This window comes from Colletotrichum fioriniae (genome assembly GCF_027942845.1).
Source record: "Colletotrichum fioriniae strain IMI 355084 chromosome Unknown scaffold_10, whole genome shotgun sequence".
Classification (NCBI taxonomy): Eukaryota; Fungi; Ascomycota; class Sordariomycetes; order Glomerellales; family Glomerellaceae; genus Colletotrichum; species Colletotrichum fioriniae.
In genome coordinates this window covers 757515-770430 of record NW_027076846.1, presented here as the reverse complement: position 1 = coordinate 770430, position 12916 = coordinate 757515, and the positions used below count along the sequence as shown (strand labels likewise).

The window sequence follows — 12916 nt, the reverse complement described above, 5'->3', positions numbered from 1 at the left end:
CACCAGCGGGACTAAGGTACCTTATCTAATCAGCAGGGTGTCATTTGGAGGGGCTGGCCGCCTGCACCCGCCGCCAGACCACCACCCGACCCAAAGTACTGTAAAAAGTACCTTAGTAACTTAGGTAGCGCCAGGTTGCGCCTGGACGTAGATCCCAGGTCGCCCGCCAAACGTGGGCGCCACCATCCCAGGCAACTCATTCAACAACAACGGCCAGTTGCTGTCATTTCCTACCAGCCTCCAACACTGACTTCTCAAAACGAATATGCGGCAGATTGACTTTCAACCTGCTCGCCCGAAATTCCCCCACGACTGAACCTTTCCTCCGCCATGTCTCCTCGAAAGCGCCAGCGTACCACTCCATCTGCGCCGAGCTCATCGAGTCCACCGCCTGCGGCAATTGCCCCTGCGATCCCAACGTCGGCTACGTCACAGGTCACGGCCGTCTCAGAACCCGCGAACCGCCCGGCGCGAGAAATGCCTCTGATGAGGGACAGAAGCGGCAGCGAGACGAAGAACACACCACAGAACTCACAGAAACAGGTAGATTCTCTATTACAGTGCACTGTAGGTTATTGGGGCGCAAACACTAAATTCAAGATGCAGGTCCGCAAGGCGCGCAGTTGGTACGGCTCTTGGCCACGCGTCCCAAAGACTTCCGCATCGACTCAACTGGCACGCGAAACCATTTTCGGAGGCACTTCCAAGCCCTCCAGTATCCCCGATTTTCGAAGATTTGATACCAAAAAGAGCATTGACCCGGCAAGTTTCGACGGCCCGGCCGATTCATCAGCATCATTACCACAGATACCTGAGGACGGTGCTGCGACGCCGGAAGGAGACGCAACGGTCAAGAAGGACGGCGTTGATGCTAAAGCGCAGGCTCCATCGACGGAGACTAGTAAAGCAGTAGACGGAACACCAGCGAAAGTCGACGATACGAGCAAGACGATAGAAGAGCCGCAAGCGCAAGGCGTCGAGCCACCAGCTACAGCATCAGGCTGGTTTGGGTGGCTAGCACGGGCCCCAGTGACAGAAACACAGTCGTTCACGCCCGTCGAAGAGACACCAAAAGAGGCAGATCCTGTACCAGAGCCAGAGCCTGAACCCCAGCCAGCACCATCAGCCGAGCCACAAGCCCCTGAGGCTGCCGTCGAAAACGCAGGGCCGAACCCGCCCTCATCGACAAACTCTTGGTTCGGCTTCTGGTACTCGAACGCTCCTGCGACAGAGAACCCTCCAAACTCAGATACCCCGAAGCCCACCGAAAGCACCGAGATACCAAAGGCACCCGAGGAGCCGGTGAAGCAGCCCGAAGACGTGACTATGGAGGACGCACCACCACCGAAGCCAGAGCCTGCCAAGACACCATCAGCCGGTTCTACTTGGGCATTCTGGTCTAGAGACACTCGTCCCAAAGCCGAGGGAAGTAAACACCAGACAGCGCAGCCAGAATCAGGGGAGCTTGCGGTCATTGGCCAGGGATCAGAAGCGCACCCAGAGCATACGGGAATCAGTGTCGAACAATCACAATCAGACCAATAAGATGGGAAGAATACCAAGTCTCCCAAAGATGCAAGGTCGTCCAAAAGTACCAAGGCGGGTACCGCGTCAGCACCATCAACGCTTGGAAGGAAGAGTAAGAGAAACCGTCCTCAGTCGATGGACCTAGATATACCGTCTAGACCGGGGACACCCAATCGGCCGGAATCAGTGGCCTCATCGAAGGCTTCCTTGGCGGAAACGACACCCAAAGAACCACCCCTGAAACCAGGCACACCAAAGGCCAGCCCAAGCCAAGAAACACTTTCGAAAGCGACACCTCCGAACCTGCTCTTGCCCTCGTTTGGGAGTACCTATCAGATGAAAGACAACCCATCCATCATCAAACAAATCACCTCTTTGTTGCTTCGCACTCAGCAGCCCCCGGCGAATCACGTTTATAAGGTAAAAGAAACGCCAAAGATTAAGAAAGCTATCGCGATTGGTGTACACGGACTTTTCCCGGCGATGTATTTGAGACCCATGGTCGGCCAACCGACAGGAACATCATTACGCTTCGCAAACCTCGGCGCTGAAGCCATCAGGAGATGGACCGATGCCCACGGGTGTCCCGACTGCGAAATTGAAAAGGTCGCTTTGGAGGGTGACGGGAAGATTGCGGACAGAGTAGACAACCTGTGGAAGCTTCTGCTTAACTGGATTGAGCATATTCGCAACGCTGATCTAATCCTGGTCGCCAGTCACTCTCAAGGTGTGCCTGTTGGAGTCATGCTGCTGGCGAAGTTGATAGATCTGGGCATCATAACAAATGCCAAAATCGGCGTTTGCGCAATGGGTTAGTCGTTGAAAGCATCTACCAGACACCCCGATCTACAACTGACAATTGACGTGCGCAGCCGGAGTCTCGTTGGGTCCGTTCCCAGATTACAAGTCGAGTATGGGAATTCTTATGGGAGCCGCCAACGAGTTGTGGGAATTTTCAAATCCAGACAGCGAAATTTCCAAGAGATACGAGCACTCGCTAAAAGAAGTCCTCAAGTACGGCGCGAGAATCACATATATCGGCAGCATTGACGACCAGCTCGTGCCGATGGAGTCAGCCATTTACTCGCCAGCATCTCACCCTTACATCTACCGCGCTGTATTCATCGACGGTCGCATCCACGCGCCAGACTTGTGAGTGAATTTGCCGCAACCTGACGTTTATACACACCACTAATACAATCATCCAGCATCGCCCACCTAGTAGGCTTCGCCCTCAAACTCCGCAACCTGGGCGTCTCAGACCACGGACTGATAAGAGAACTCTCCACGCCGCTCGCAGGCAGCCTCTACTCGGGCGAAGGCCACTCGCGCCTCTACTACGACGACCAAGTCTACGACCTCGCGCTCACCCACGCCCTCGAGACGTCCGACGTCCGCCCCAACGTGTCCGCTACCGTCGCCCACCGCCGCGACTCGACGGGTGCCGGAGCCGGAGCCTCTGTCGCGAATCCGAACCCGTATCACCTGCCGTGGATCATGCGCGGCCTGCTGGAGGAGGACTTTGTCCGTACAGAGCTGTCATCTGAGACGGAGGAGCTGCTGCGGCAATTTGATGACTGGAAGCCTGTTACGAAGGCGCTCAAGGATGTAAAGTATCGGCTTGAGGCGATTCGATCAAAGCTTTGAGGACGATGGCGTTACTTCACCAAACAACTTGAGACCGGGATAGAATCCCTGGTCTCAACACCATCGCCCATTTATCCTTTCCTTCTTCTTTGTCTTTTTTTCCGAGAGAGATTGAGCGGCTAAAGCCTGATGACATGAACTGACCGGCGTCATTTGTCCTGCTATCAGGGAGGGAAGACGAATACCTAGACTAAACATACACTTATAACTATTACACGATGCTTGGGCGTCTTTACAATACGACGACACAAGACAGATATCACAATGTACACAAATTCAATACGCTATTCACACGTGTTCTACATGCTATGGACTTCGTAACTTGCCACTTTAGTAAACACTCAAGATGACATTTATTTCCCTTCGATGTCTGGTTGTTCAAAAGAAAAAAAAGGGGGATGTTTTTTCTACACTGCTGCTGAGAGAAAGAACACAAAATGTGTCTTTGGGAGGAAAGCTCTCCCTTTTTTTGTTTCAATAATTGCCCAGCCAGCCATTAAATACTTTTACACTTCACCTCAACTCGTCGAGTCTCCTTCTTGTCTCTTTTCTCTTCTATGATACATTCATGGCCCTTTTTTGTGCCATCTCTCTATCCCAACACATCCCACATTCGCTACAATCTATCGAGACAAACATCCATAGCCGAGCCAGCTTTCCCATGACTTCGCAATCTGCTGAACGAGCTTTTGAAGAAAGGTCACTTCGGACCGCTTACCGCTTCCCCAGCTGCCAGTCGTAAATCGTATTCTGAATCGCCTCCCACTCGATAGTATGCGTACTAACACCATGCGCCTGCGCCTCCTGCAACACAACCGTGGGTGCCCCGCTGCCCTGACCGGGGTTCTCGACCAGCCCGCCAACAACAATACGCGCCACGCGTCGGAGGTCCTCGACCGTCAACGCCTCAATCTTGCGACACATGTCCGTGACGGGGATCTTGCGCCCGTGAACCTGCACCTGTCTGCCGAGATCCTCGAGCTCCACCATACGGCTCTCGAGGTTCATGAGCAGGCTCGAACGGAGCTGATTCTTGGCGCGGTTGACCTCGGCCGCCTTCAGCGCTGAGAAGCCCGTGTCGAGGGTGAGGGCGCGGAGCTCGCGGCACATTACGTCGAGCATGCTCGCCGTACGGCCGGGGATGCAGCTGGCGGAGATGCCAAAGAGGCCGGAGTCGGTGTAGGAGTGGTTGAAGGCGACACAGGATTCCACCCAGCCGTGCTGATTGAGGACGTTTGTGTAGAGGCGGGAGTACATTCCCTTTCCGGGGCCGCCAGCGGAGAAGGAGCCGCCGCCGCCGAGGAGGGTTTGCAGGGTCGCGAGGGCGTAGATGTCGTCCGAGGAGATGGGGAGGCCCTCAAAGGCAAGGTGGATGTGGGTGAAGGTCGGGAGGTTCGGGTTCAGGGACGGGGGCTGGGGCGGAAGAGAGAGGAAACCGCCGGTGTAGTGGGCTGGTGAGTTAATGCCGTAGAGCTGCGATGCGCTACCGCTCTGGACAGAGGCGTTGGTTGGTGCTGAAGTGGAGAGGTTCTTAAAGAAGGGGACTTTGGAGAGGAGTTTCGAGGGTTGTTGGACGGGGGAGGAAGAGGCGGAGGCAGATGAGGACGCGTCCGTGGATTCTGAGGCCGCGGAGCCGATGGAGGTTTCTGAGCCTGTCCTTGAGAGTGTGGGCTCTTGGTAAGAGGGCTGCATGTCGCCAAAGTAGTGCTCCGCCAGCTTGACTGCCTCCGTGTGCTCGACACCCGCAAACGCAACGACAATGCGCTCGGGACGGTAGAATAAATCTCTGTAGCGCTTGATCGTCTCCCTCGAGATGCTGCCGAGACGCTCCTCCGGGCACAGCAGGGGGTTGCCGAGGGTGTTGTCCTTGAAGGCAGCCGTGTGAACGAGTTCGGGCAGAATAAGCTCCGGCTTGCTCCAAATCTCCTTGATCTCGTACTCAGCGGTGCCAAGTTGTTCCAGGACCTCGTCCTCGGTGAGCTTCGGGTCGCGGATTGTCTCGGCGAGCAGCCCAATCGTCGTCGGCACGGCGCCATTGAACGTTGCCGCCTGATACATCATGCTCTCCCTCGAGCTCGCGCACTGAATGTTGCCGCCGAGGGCCTCGACCGACTCGAGCATGTCGTCTGCACTGCGGCTGCCCGTTGACTTGAAGGCCAACCTATCCATGATGTGACTGACGCCCCGCAGGCCGGCATCCTCGTACCTGGAGCCGGCATCAACATAGACACCTACGCCGGAGAAGGAGCCTGGTAGCGCTTCAGACGCAACGCGCAGGCCGTTTGGTAGAGTTGTGATGGCGTCGAGATCTGTCGGCTCTTTTGGGATCGCTTCGATGATCGTCGCGAGTCCCCGGCGGGAGGAGGGCGTAGAGGGAGAGGGGCGGAAGCTTGTAGTAAGACGGGGGGTTGTGGAAGCGACCGCGCGCCGCGGGAGGCGCGTTGCCAATGATCGAAGCATCGTGTGTGAGGTCTGTGACGTGTACTCCGGGTGATCGGTCGGCTTATGTGCGATCAATGGTGGTCCCTAGCGTCCGTTGGTTGATGATGCACGATGGCGAGGCTATGGAAAAGTTCGCTGCTCACGGGAGTTGACGCATCCAATTCTTGGTGCTCCTTATCGCCTTATCGTACCGGTACCCTCAGTCTTCCATTTGTGGGGCACCGTTCTCAGCCAATCAGATTGCAGGCGATGCATCCAGCCAGGAGACGTCATTTGGGAGCCGCGCCGCTCGTATTCCGCGATCTGCGTCTCATGGTTCGGAGATCCTGTGAGCATCTGGCAAAACACAGTCCAGTCCACTGGAAAAGATTTGCTCAAGTTGAATGCAATCATTTTGAGGTTTGTATTCTAGTCGCACACGGTAACGTCTCGTATGAATGAGGCGAGCATCAAACGCTCGCCAACTCTGTATTAGAAGAATGCTATGAATCCATCGCCTGGCTTGCGAATCTCCCTGATTCATGTAGAAGCCGCTGTCATAACTGAAGGAGACAATGCCAGCCCTTTCATTGAGCCCACCTCCTTAAACCTGGTCAAGAAGTAAGACCATAGCTCTGTTTCGCTGTGGCTAGCATAAAGCGATCCACAATGCATTCAAACGCCATACACCGTTCCACGCCTTCGCTCATGCAACTTATTCACTCAATACTCCGCAACGGAAAACGCATTTCTTCTCTCCCTCATTCGCCGCCTTCGAAGTTGGCGCATACGTTTCTGTGAGGGTGCGTCACTCTATGCTTGGGGGACAAAACTTGACCTGTGCTTCAGGCCGGTAGTTCGGTCTCTCCCTGTCATGCCTCTGCGTAAACGTCTGTACCGGCTCTACCGGTCAACTTCCATCTCGGCGGCAGCATCAAGGCTTCGCATTCCGCTGGACGCCTCGGCAGCACGACGCCCTGCACTACCGTCAAAGACCCATGGCCCAGCATCGTTACGCGGGGTAATAGGACCTTCAGTAGCGTTGACCAAGTGGTTACCAATGGGCGAAGGAGTGCGGGTATCTCGACCGCTTCGCGGTGCAGTTGTCTGGGCTAGGCCGACTGCTGGGATCGGAACAGGTGGGATGGATGTATGGGGTGCGACAGTCCTTGGCGCCGCTTCTGGAGCTTCGGCGACAGTTCTGGCGCGGTCCAAGGCCACTGTGAAGTCGTCCATGGCATCATCATCAGTGCCGATTTCAGGGAGCTGAGGTCTTGAGCTGACCACGGCTGCAGGAGCTGCCAAGGGCGCGGTCGGGACAGCCGCAGCAGCCTCCTTTTCCTCCTGCTTCTGTTGTTTTTGTTCGGGCTCCTCATCTTCTTCCATCTGCTCCCAATCCTCCTCAGGATCCTCAATATCCGCTTCGAGGTCGGCGGCCATGCGGCAGTTTGGACAGACAAAGATGGGGTATTGGGGAGAATTCAGTAGAGACCGGATACACTTGAAATGCCAGGTATGCGAGCAAGGCGCCACGAACAAGCACTGGCACGGCTAGAAGACAATTAGCTTTCTTGCCCGCAAGGAATGTGGGGGTCCGTTCAGGCGGCGGCTACATACCGCGATAGAGTTGAGACAAATTGAGCAGTCCTGCGTCGAGGAATTCGCCGAGTTTGCTGCGGTCATGTTCCGCAAGCGCTTGTGCGTCGCCATGCTGCATGATGTAAGCGCAAGTACGGAGACGGTCAAAATCGGCCCAACTTACTTGAACGTGTTCAACTTGTTCTGCCAGCCTCTGTTCAGCTCCAGTCTCATTTTGACGCAGCGGAAGATCATTTCCTCGCCGCCTTTAAAGTCTATGCCGAGTTGCACAATGTCGCCGTCGTTGACGGGAAATGGCTTGGATTCCGTTCCTGGCGGGCTGAGTCGAATGTGGTTGAGGAAGGTGCCGGACGAGCTCTTGACATCCTTGATGTACCATTTACCTTCGTCATACCAAAATTCGCAATGACGGCGACTGACAACTTTGCTCTTGAAACCCACGGGCGCGGCCGAAGGGGTGTTGTTGGGGATGCTGGGCTGGTTATCTCGCTCCGAGTAGCGGCCGACCCTAATGATATCGCCGTTCGAGGGCAACGTCCTCGAGACTGGAGGGAAGGTCAGGCTTGGACGTGTCGCGCGGGGGTCATAGTAGGCAGAAAATCGGATTGAAGGTAGATTTTCGGGCGCGGGGGAGGCGGCGACAGGGGCGTCGCCCGTGGTAGAGGCGCGTGCTCTCGTCATGTTCGCGGCTTCAGCGTCGTTGGTTGACTGCGGCTGCTGGTCAGATTGCTGCCTTATATGGCTGCTGGTGCTGCCGCTGGCAATGACGTCGTCGAGAATAGAGGGGAGCGCATCCACTGGCGGGCGCTCGACGGCGGGCGAAGAGGGCGTGGTGGAAGCCTTGTTGGCGGAGGAAGTTGACGATGATGGTGACTCCTGTAGTGAGGCGACGAGCGAGAGAGGGTTCAGATGGGCGTCGGTGTCGGAGCGACGAGGGGTTGAAGTAGGCGAATAGCTGAGAGAACGCTGTAGACCAGGGGTTGGGCGACTAGAACCGGGACGACTATTGTGGTGGTTTTGATTTTGAGTTTGAGTTTGGGTCTGAGAGTGCGGGCTGGTGCCGGTGTTGTGGTGAAAGTGTGAGTGGGCGGCGACGTGGGAATGCGAGTTTGATGTTGGAGAGTTGGAGCCCTGGCTACTATGTTCTCGGGACAAAATATGATTTTGAGTGTAGCTGCGGAGATAACTGAGGCCTCTCAGGCGACTGGATCGTGTTGAGGGTGAAGCGGGATTGGTGACAGACGTCGGCACGGGGCCCACGGTCGGTGGCGATGCAACTGGTTGTGTAAACATTTGCGCCTCGAGGGGGGGAGGGGAGCCTGGGAGGAAAAGAAGAATGGGTGGTGTTTGTTAGGCTGGACTGTTTTTGGCGGTGGGTGCAATAAGCAGTAGTGGCCGTCGCAGGGTGAGAATCCGTCTGGAAATCAGGCGGTAGTGTCGCAATGGTGCCGGCTCTCGACTCGTGGGTTTCGGCTGGCGGTCTGGCTGACTAGCTGGCTGAATCACTGGGCGTCGGCGGACTTGTCTGAGTGACCTATTTTGCTTGGTATTTTCGTTTTTCCCTGTCCCTTGGAGAATGGGATTGTGGACTGCCTTGTTGGGGGTGTCTCTCTTGGGGTGAAAGTAGAGAGTAAGGGCGTCAAAGAGGCTACGGGAAGAATGTGATGAAGGGGTGGAATAAGAGAGAGAGAGAGAAGAGAGAGAGAGAGGTAAGGGAGAGGGAGTGGAGGAAGTCTAGACGGCTTGTGTTTGCTTGGAATGCCACTGGATCCTGTCTAGAAAAGCAAGCTACGGTGCTTTCCCCTACTCCGTACTCTGTATTCCGAGTTCCTGTCTGTCAAGACGTGCAACAGCGAGGCAAGGCGAGGTTGGACGAGGGACCAAAGGGACGAAAAGGACCAAGGAGGAATTGTCAAGCCGGGAGGGAGATGGGAGGTAGGGTCTGAGAGTAAGATGAGTGAGATGAATGGTATTATGGACCAAGAAAAGCAGATTACGTCCGGGAACAGAAAAATGACCTGGGGAAGACGGTTTTTTTAGTCTGGACGACAAGCGGCAGGCCTTGGAAAGTTGGACCTGGGAGAAAGTTGCAAGTGAAGGATGCTGAATGTCTGTGGTGCTCGGCTGGATTGGGGAAAGGGTCAGTATTTCGGCTTTGGACCCAAGAAGGACGGGCGTCGACTTCTTCTTGTTGCTCGTCGTAATCGTCAGTGTCAGTCCCAGTTGGGTCAAGTGGCTAAGGAAGAGCCCGGACAGCCAGATGGACTAGGCGTGAAAGCAGTGCGCCGCGGCCGTGGATGGTGAGGTTGGACGAAAGAAAAAGGCCAGGCCAAAGAAAAAGTACTTGTGGTGGTCCTGGGTGGAAGTACCTTGATAGGGTACAATGGAGGGCGGGAGACACGAGACGACTAGTTTGGGTGTATCCGTCCTGTAAGGTAAGGCAGGTCAGGTAGACTCTACGGATAGAGTGCTTCGTACAGAGGACCGTACCTTAGGTGGGACGCAGCTAAAGAAGAGCAGAATCGGTCTCGATGCTGGGCTGGCCATGAAGCAAGGGCCTCAAGGACAGGGCAGCTGGGCAGTGGGAACTGGAACTGGTACCAAGTGTAATCGTCCAGGTCAGGTACTTGGATGTAAAGAGAACAAGTCGGGGTCCAGCCCAGTCGGTCAGGTTTTCGTTGGCGCGCGTGCCACTGTTTTTTTTTTTTTTTTCCTCTCTCACCTCCTCCTATCTGCCTCTACTTGAAGGGTGAGGGGGGGCGTTTATGGGGATAATGACGACGTCTGGGCTTTTGGCAAGCAACAGCAAGAGGAGACACACGACCAGGGCGAGGGCTGTATTGGTGTGGCAGTTGCCGTACGGTAGGGGTCGAGCCTTGAGATGTGCGTGTGTTCTCGTCTTTCTGGGCCGGGAATGGCAGGGGACGTTGTTGTTGCGGCGTTGCCTTTGGTTTAGGGCCGGACAGAAGACTGGCTAGAGGAGTGAGGGGACGTAAAGGCGAGCCAGGGCCAGGGGTGCAATGGAAAGGATCCATTGCGCCTGGATATGCTTGCTGCAAGCGTGCGTGTGGGTTGGCTGGGATATCCAGTGGATGCGGACGGGTACGCAGTACATAGTAGTGTACGTAGGTACGCTATTATTCGTGCCTGAGAATAAAGATGGACGTCGGTGTGGCATACATGGAGTTGCTCATGGGAAGAAATGCCGTAACCGACGACGTCGATGATGTCTAATGATGATACAGCAATGAGGCCGCGTTGCTGCCAGTTCATGACCCGGTGTCTCTCTCCCGCCGGTTGAGTGTTCAAGTTGGAACAGATCAAAAACCACACATGGACGCTGCTACCGGAGGGATGGGTGTCGAAAGAGCCGTCTCGGATTCTGCATGCGCCTTGAGGCGGGCAGTCAAGTCAATCTTTGAAGCGGGAGATGCGCGACTGCCATGTACAGAATGGTCAGAAGAAGCAACGAGAACGGCGGAGCACAGACACATGGCAGGGTCATTTGGGTTGGGGGTCTCAGTGTCAAGCCCAGCGGCAGCCAGCTCCGAGAAGCTGGATCAAAGCTGGATCAAAGTCTCGTCATCGGAGAGGAACAAGATGGTCGGAGAAGATACACCGCATGCGTCGCCAGCCATCTGGAAGGTTGAGTATCGGTAAGGTAAGGTACCTTAGAGAGAGATGGACGTTGAGGCATTTGGAGTTGGGTGGAATGCTTGAATGGAAGAGACGGAAGGAAGATTGACGAAGCATCGGAGATACACCGGCCCCATCGGTGAAGGACGACGGGAAGATCTGGGAATCTGAGATGGAGTGAGGTGGTGGAAAGTCCGCCCAAGCGTACCTGCCTTCACTTACCTTACGCAGTCGGTAGCCTGCTGGCACGATACGCACTTGCACTTTCTTCATCCCAAGTTGCATTTTGGCTTTCTCGATCGTCGAACACCGGGGCCACTCAGAGTTGAAAAAGGCAGGTGCGCTGTCTCGCCTTCTTTCCGCGGAAGCACGGGGCTGCAACACGAGACGAGAGACACTTTGGCACTCAATGGATGGTGCTGTCCATAAGGCACTAGGTACTGTGTAATCCAGTCGGGCAGGTACCACCAGTATGAAGGCAGGAAGGAGCACAGGAGGTGTCTGCATCTGCGGGATGGCCAATGCTTCAGATCCCGGGAAGTGAGGCAGGCACGATCATCTCAAAAGAGCATCGGCGACCAGAGTGCACGGGTTGACACTGGCCAGGATGAATCACCATCTACCTTAGTGTACAATGCCTCTCCCAATTCTCTTCTTACCTCATCGCCGCCCATCAAGATCAGGGCATCTCACGATCTTTCCTCCGAGCTTGTCATCATTTATGGAGACCTCAATGCAAGGCAAACACAATGGCATTTATAATGCTAGGTGATTATGGAGTAAGGTAGAAAGAAGTGTAGGAGTGAGCGAAAAGGGGGGGTCGGTAACGTCCGCGTAGTTACTAAGACCGCATTACGACACCTTCCCGCAATGCTCCATGAACACGATCCCCATCGTGACTTGTACCTGCCTTGGTCCAATACGACGGCGACTCCCGCCCATAGCCTAACAGCAACAGTGCTGTTAGGCGTCTTTCCAAGTTTCCCCATCAGTCCCAGACATCAGAGCAGACATCGGCAGAGAAAAGAACGCGCCATGTTATTTCCGGCCTTCCCGTCGCCTACCGTCATCTCTCCACCAAAAAAAAAAAAAAAAAAAAGAGGGAGTGAAAACACCGTCTCCATCAACACCATGTCTATCAACCTTGGAATAACGGCACAACAGGGCCACCACCAGCCTCCTGAACCGCAAAAATGGGATACGACAAGGTCAGCTCAATTTCTTTACCTTGCTTCTAATCGGATTCCTCGCGGCCTAACCCATGGATATCTCCCCCATGGAAGATAGCTGCAGTCTTGGGAAGTTGGGATACCTCATAATCCACTATGCCCACTTCCTTAAACCCCCGCCGCCCACGGCACCACTGCACCGCTGTCACGGACGGGAATGATTTGACATGCAGCCGACCAGTATATCGCCGGCCGATTCGCTGGGTTTCTCTGCAGTCCGCACCTGCGTCCGCAGAGTCTCCAGTGACCTCTCCACCAAGAGCGCCGCGTGAATGGTTTGAGGCCCTTTGGCCTGCTCGTCGTCTTCAAGCTCCAGGCTTCCCATGGTTAGATACGCCGCACGCGAGAGACAATGGCGAACCATATTCTCAGGGGGCTGTTCACGCTAACGCAATCACCAGATTAGCGGCCATCCAGCTCCCTAGCTCCCTGAATTGACCCTTCGACCCTCCGTTGAGGGTTGCGTCCGAAGAGTCCAAGACCATCGACTTTGCCAAGGTTACCTTACCTAACCGAGAAGATCAAGGTACTTTGCTCGTCCTGCACCCCAAGTACCTCCCGTCCTTCGCCCATGATCAAGGGGAGGGAACCTCAGGCCCACCGACTGGCACCGAGGCGTGTGACCGAGAACCCCCGCCACCTCCGTCCGTCACTCTCTTCCTCCCATGCCGTCCCTTCACTTGGGCCGCTATCGTGATTGGGTCCAGGAAATCTTCCCCCGCCGGAAGTCCATCAGAAGGCTGGGAATCACACCTCGCAGGCCCCATTCTGTGGCGCCCTCGTGCACAAGGATCCTACCGTACCCAAGGCAAATCACAACTTCACGACACCATGGCTCACTGCCTGTCTTGATCGAT

At 55.3% G+C, this 12916-nt stretch overlaps 4 protein-coding genes across 4 annotated transcripts; 2 read left to right on the top strand and 2 right to left on the bottom strand.

The window, feature by feature from the left end:
* Window positions 1-330: 330 nt before the first annotated feature.
* Window positions 331-1545, top strand: N0V96_008261 (uncharacterized protein; the record flags this gene model as incomplete). The annotated part of the gene is made up of 1 exon (XM_053192774.2): window positions 331-1545. One exon carries the CDS (start codon window positions 331-333, stop codon window positions 1543-1545), a length of 1215 nt encoding a protein of 404 aa, XP_053049714.2.
* A 480-nt stretch (window positions 1546-2025) lies between these two features.
* On the top strand, window positions 2026-3174 carry N0V96_008260 (uncharacterized protein; the record flags this gene model as incomplete). The annotated part of the gene is made up of 3 exons (XM_065758270.1): window positions 2026-2242; window positions 2400-2679; window positions 2736-3174. The coding sequence occupies 3 exons, from the start codon at window positions 2026-2028 to the stop codon at window positions 3172-3174; spliced, it is 936 nt and encodes a 311-aa protein (XP_065613025.1).
* A 714-nt stretch (window positions 3175-3888) lies between these two features.
* MAS2 (Mitochondrial-processing peptidase subunit alpha) lies at window positions 3889-5634 on the bottom strand (the record flags this gene model as incomplete). The annotated part of the gene is made up of 1 exon (XM_053192776.1): window positions 3889-5634. One exon carries the CDS (start codon window positions 5632-5634, stop codon window positions 3889-3891), a length of 1746 nt encoding a protein of 581 aa, XP_053049716.1.
* Window positions 5635-6498: 864 nt separating this feature from the next.
* N0V96_008258 (uncharacterized protein) lies at window positions 6499-7875 on the bottom strand (the record flags this gene model as incomplete). The annotated part of the gene is made up of 3 exons (XM_053192777.2): window positions 6499-7146; window positions 7213-7306; window positions 7358-7875. 3 exons carry the CDS (start codon window positions 7873-7875, stop codon window positions 6499-6501), a joined length of 1260 nt encoding a protein of 419 aa, XP_053049717.2.
* Window positions 7876-12916: the final 5041 nt, after the last annotated feature.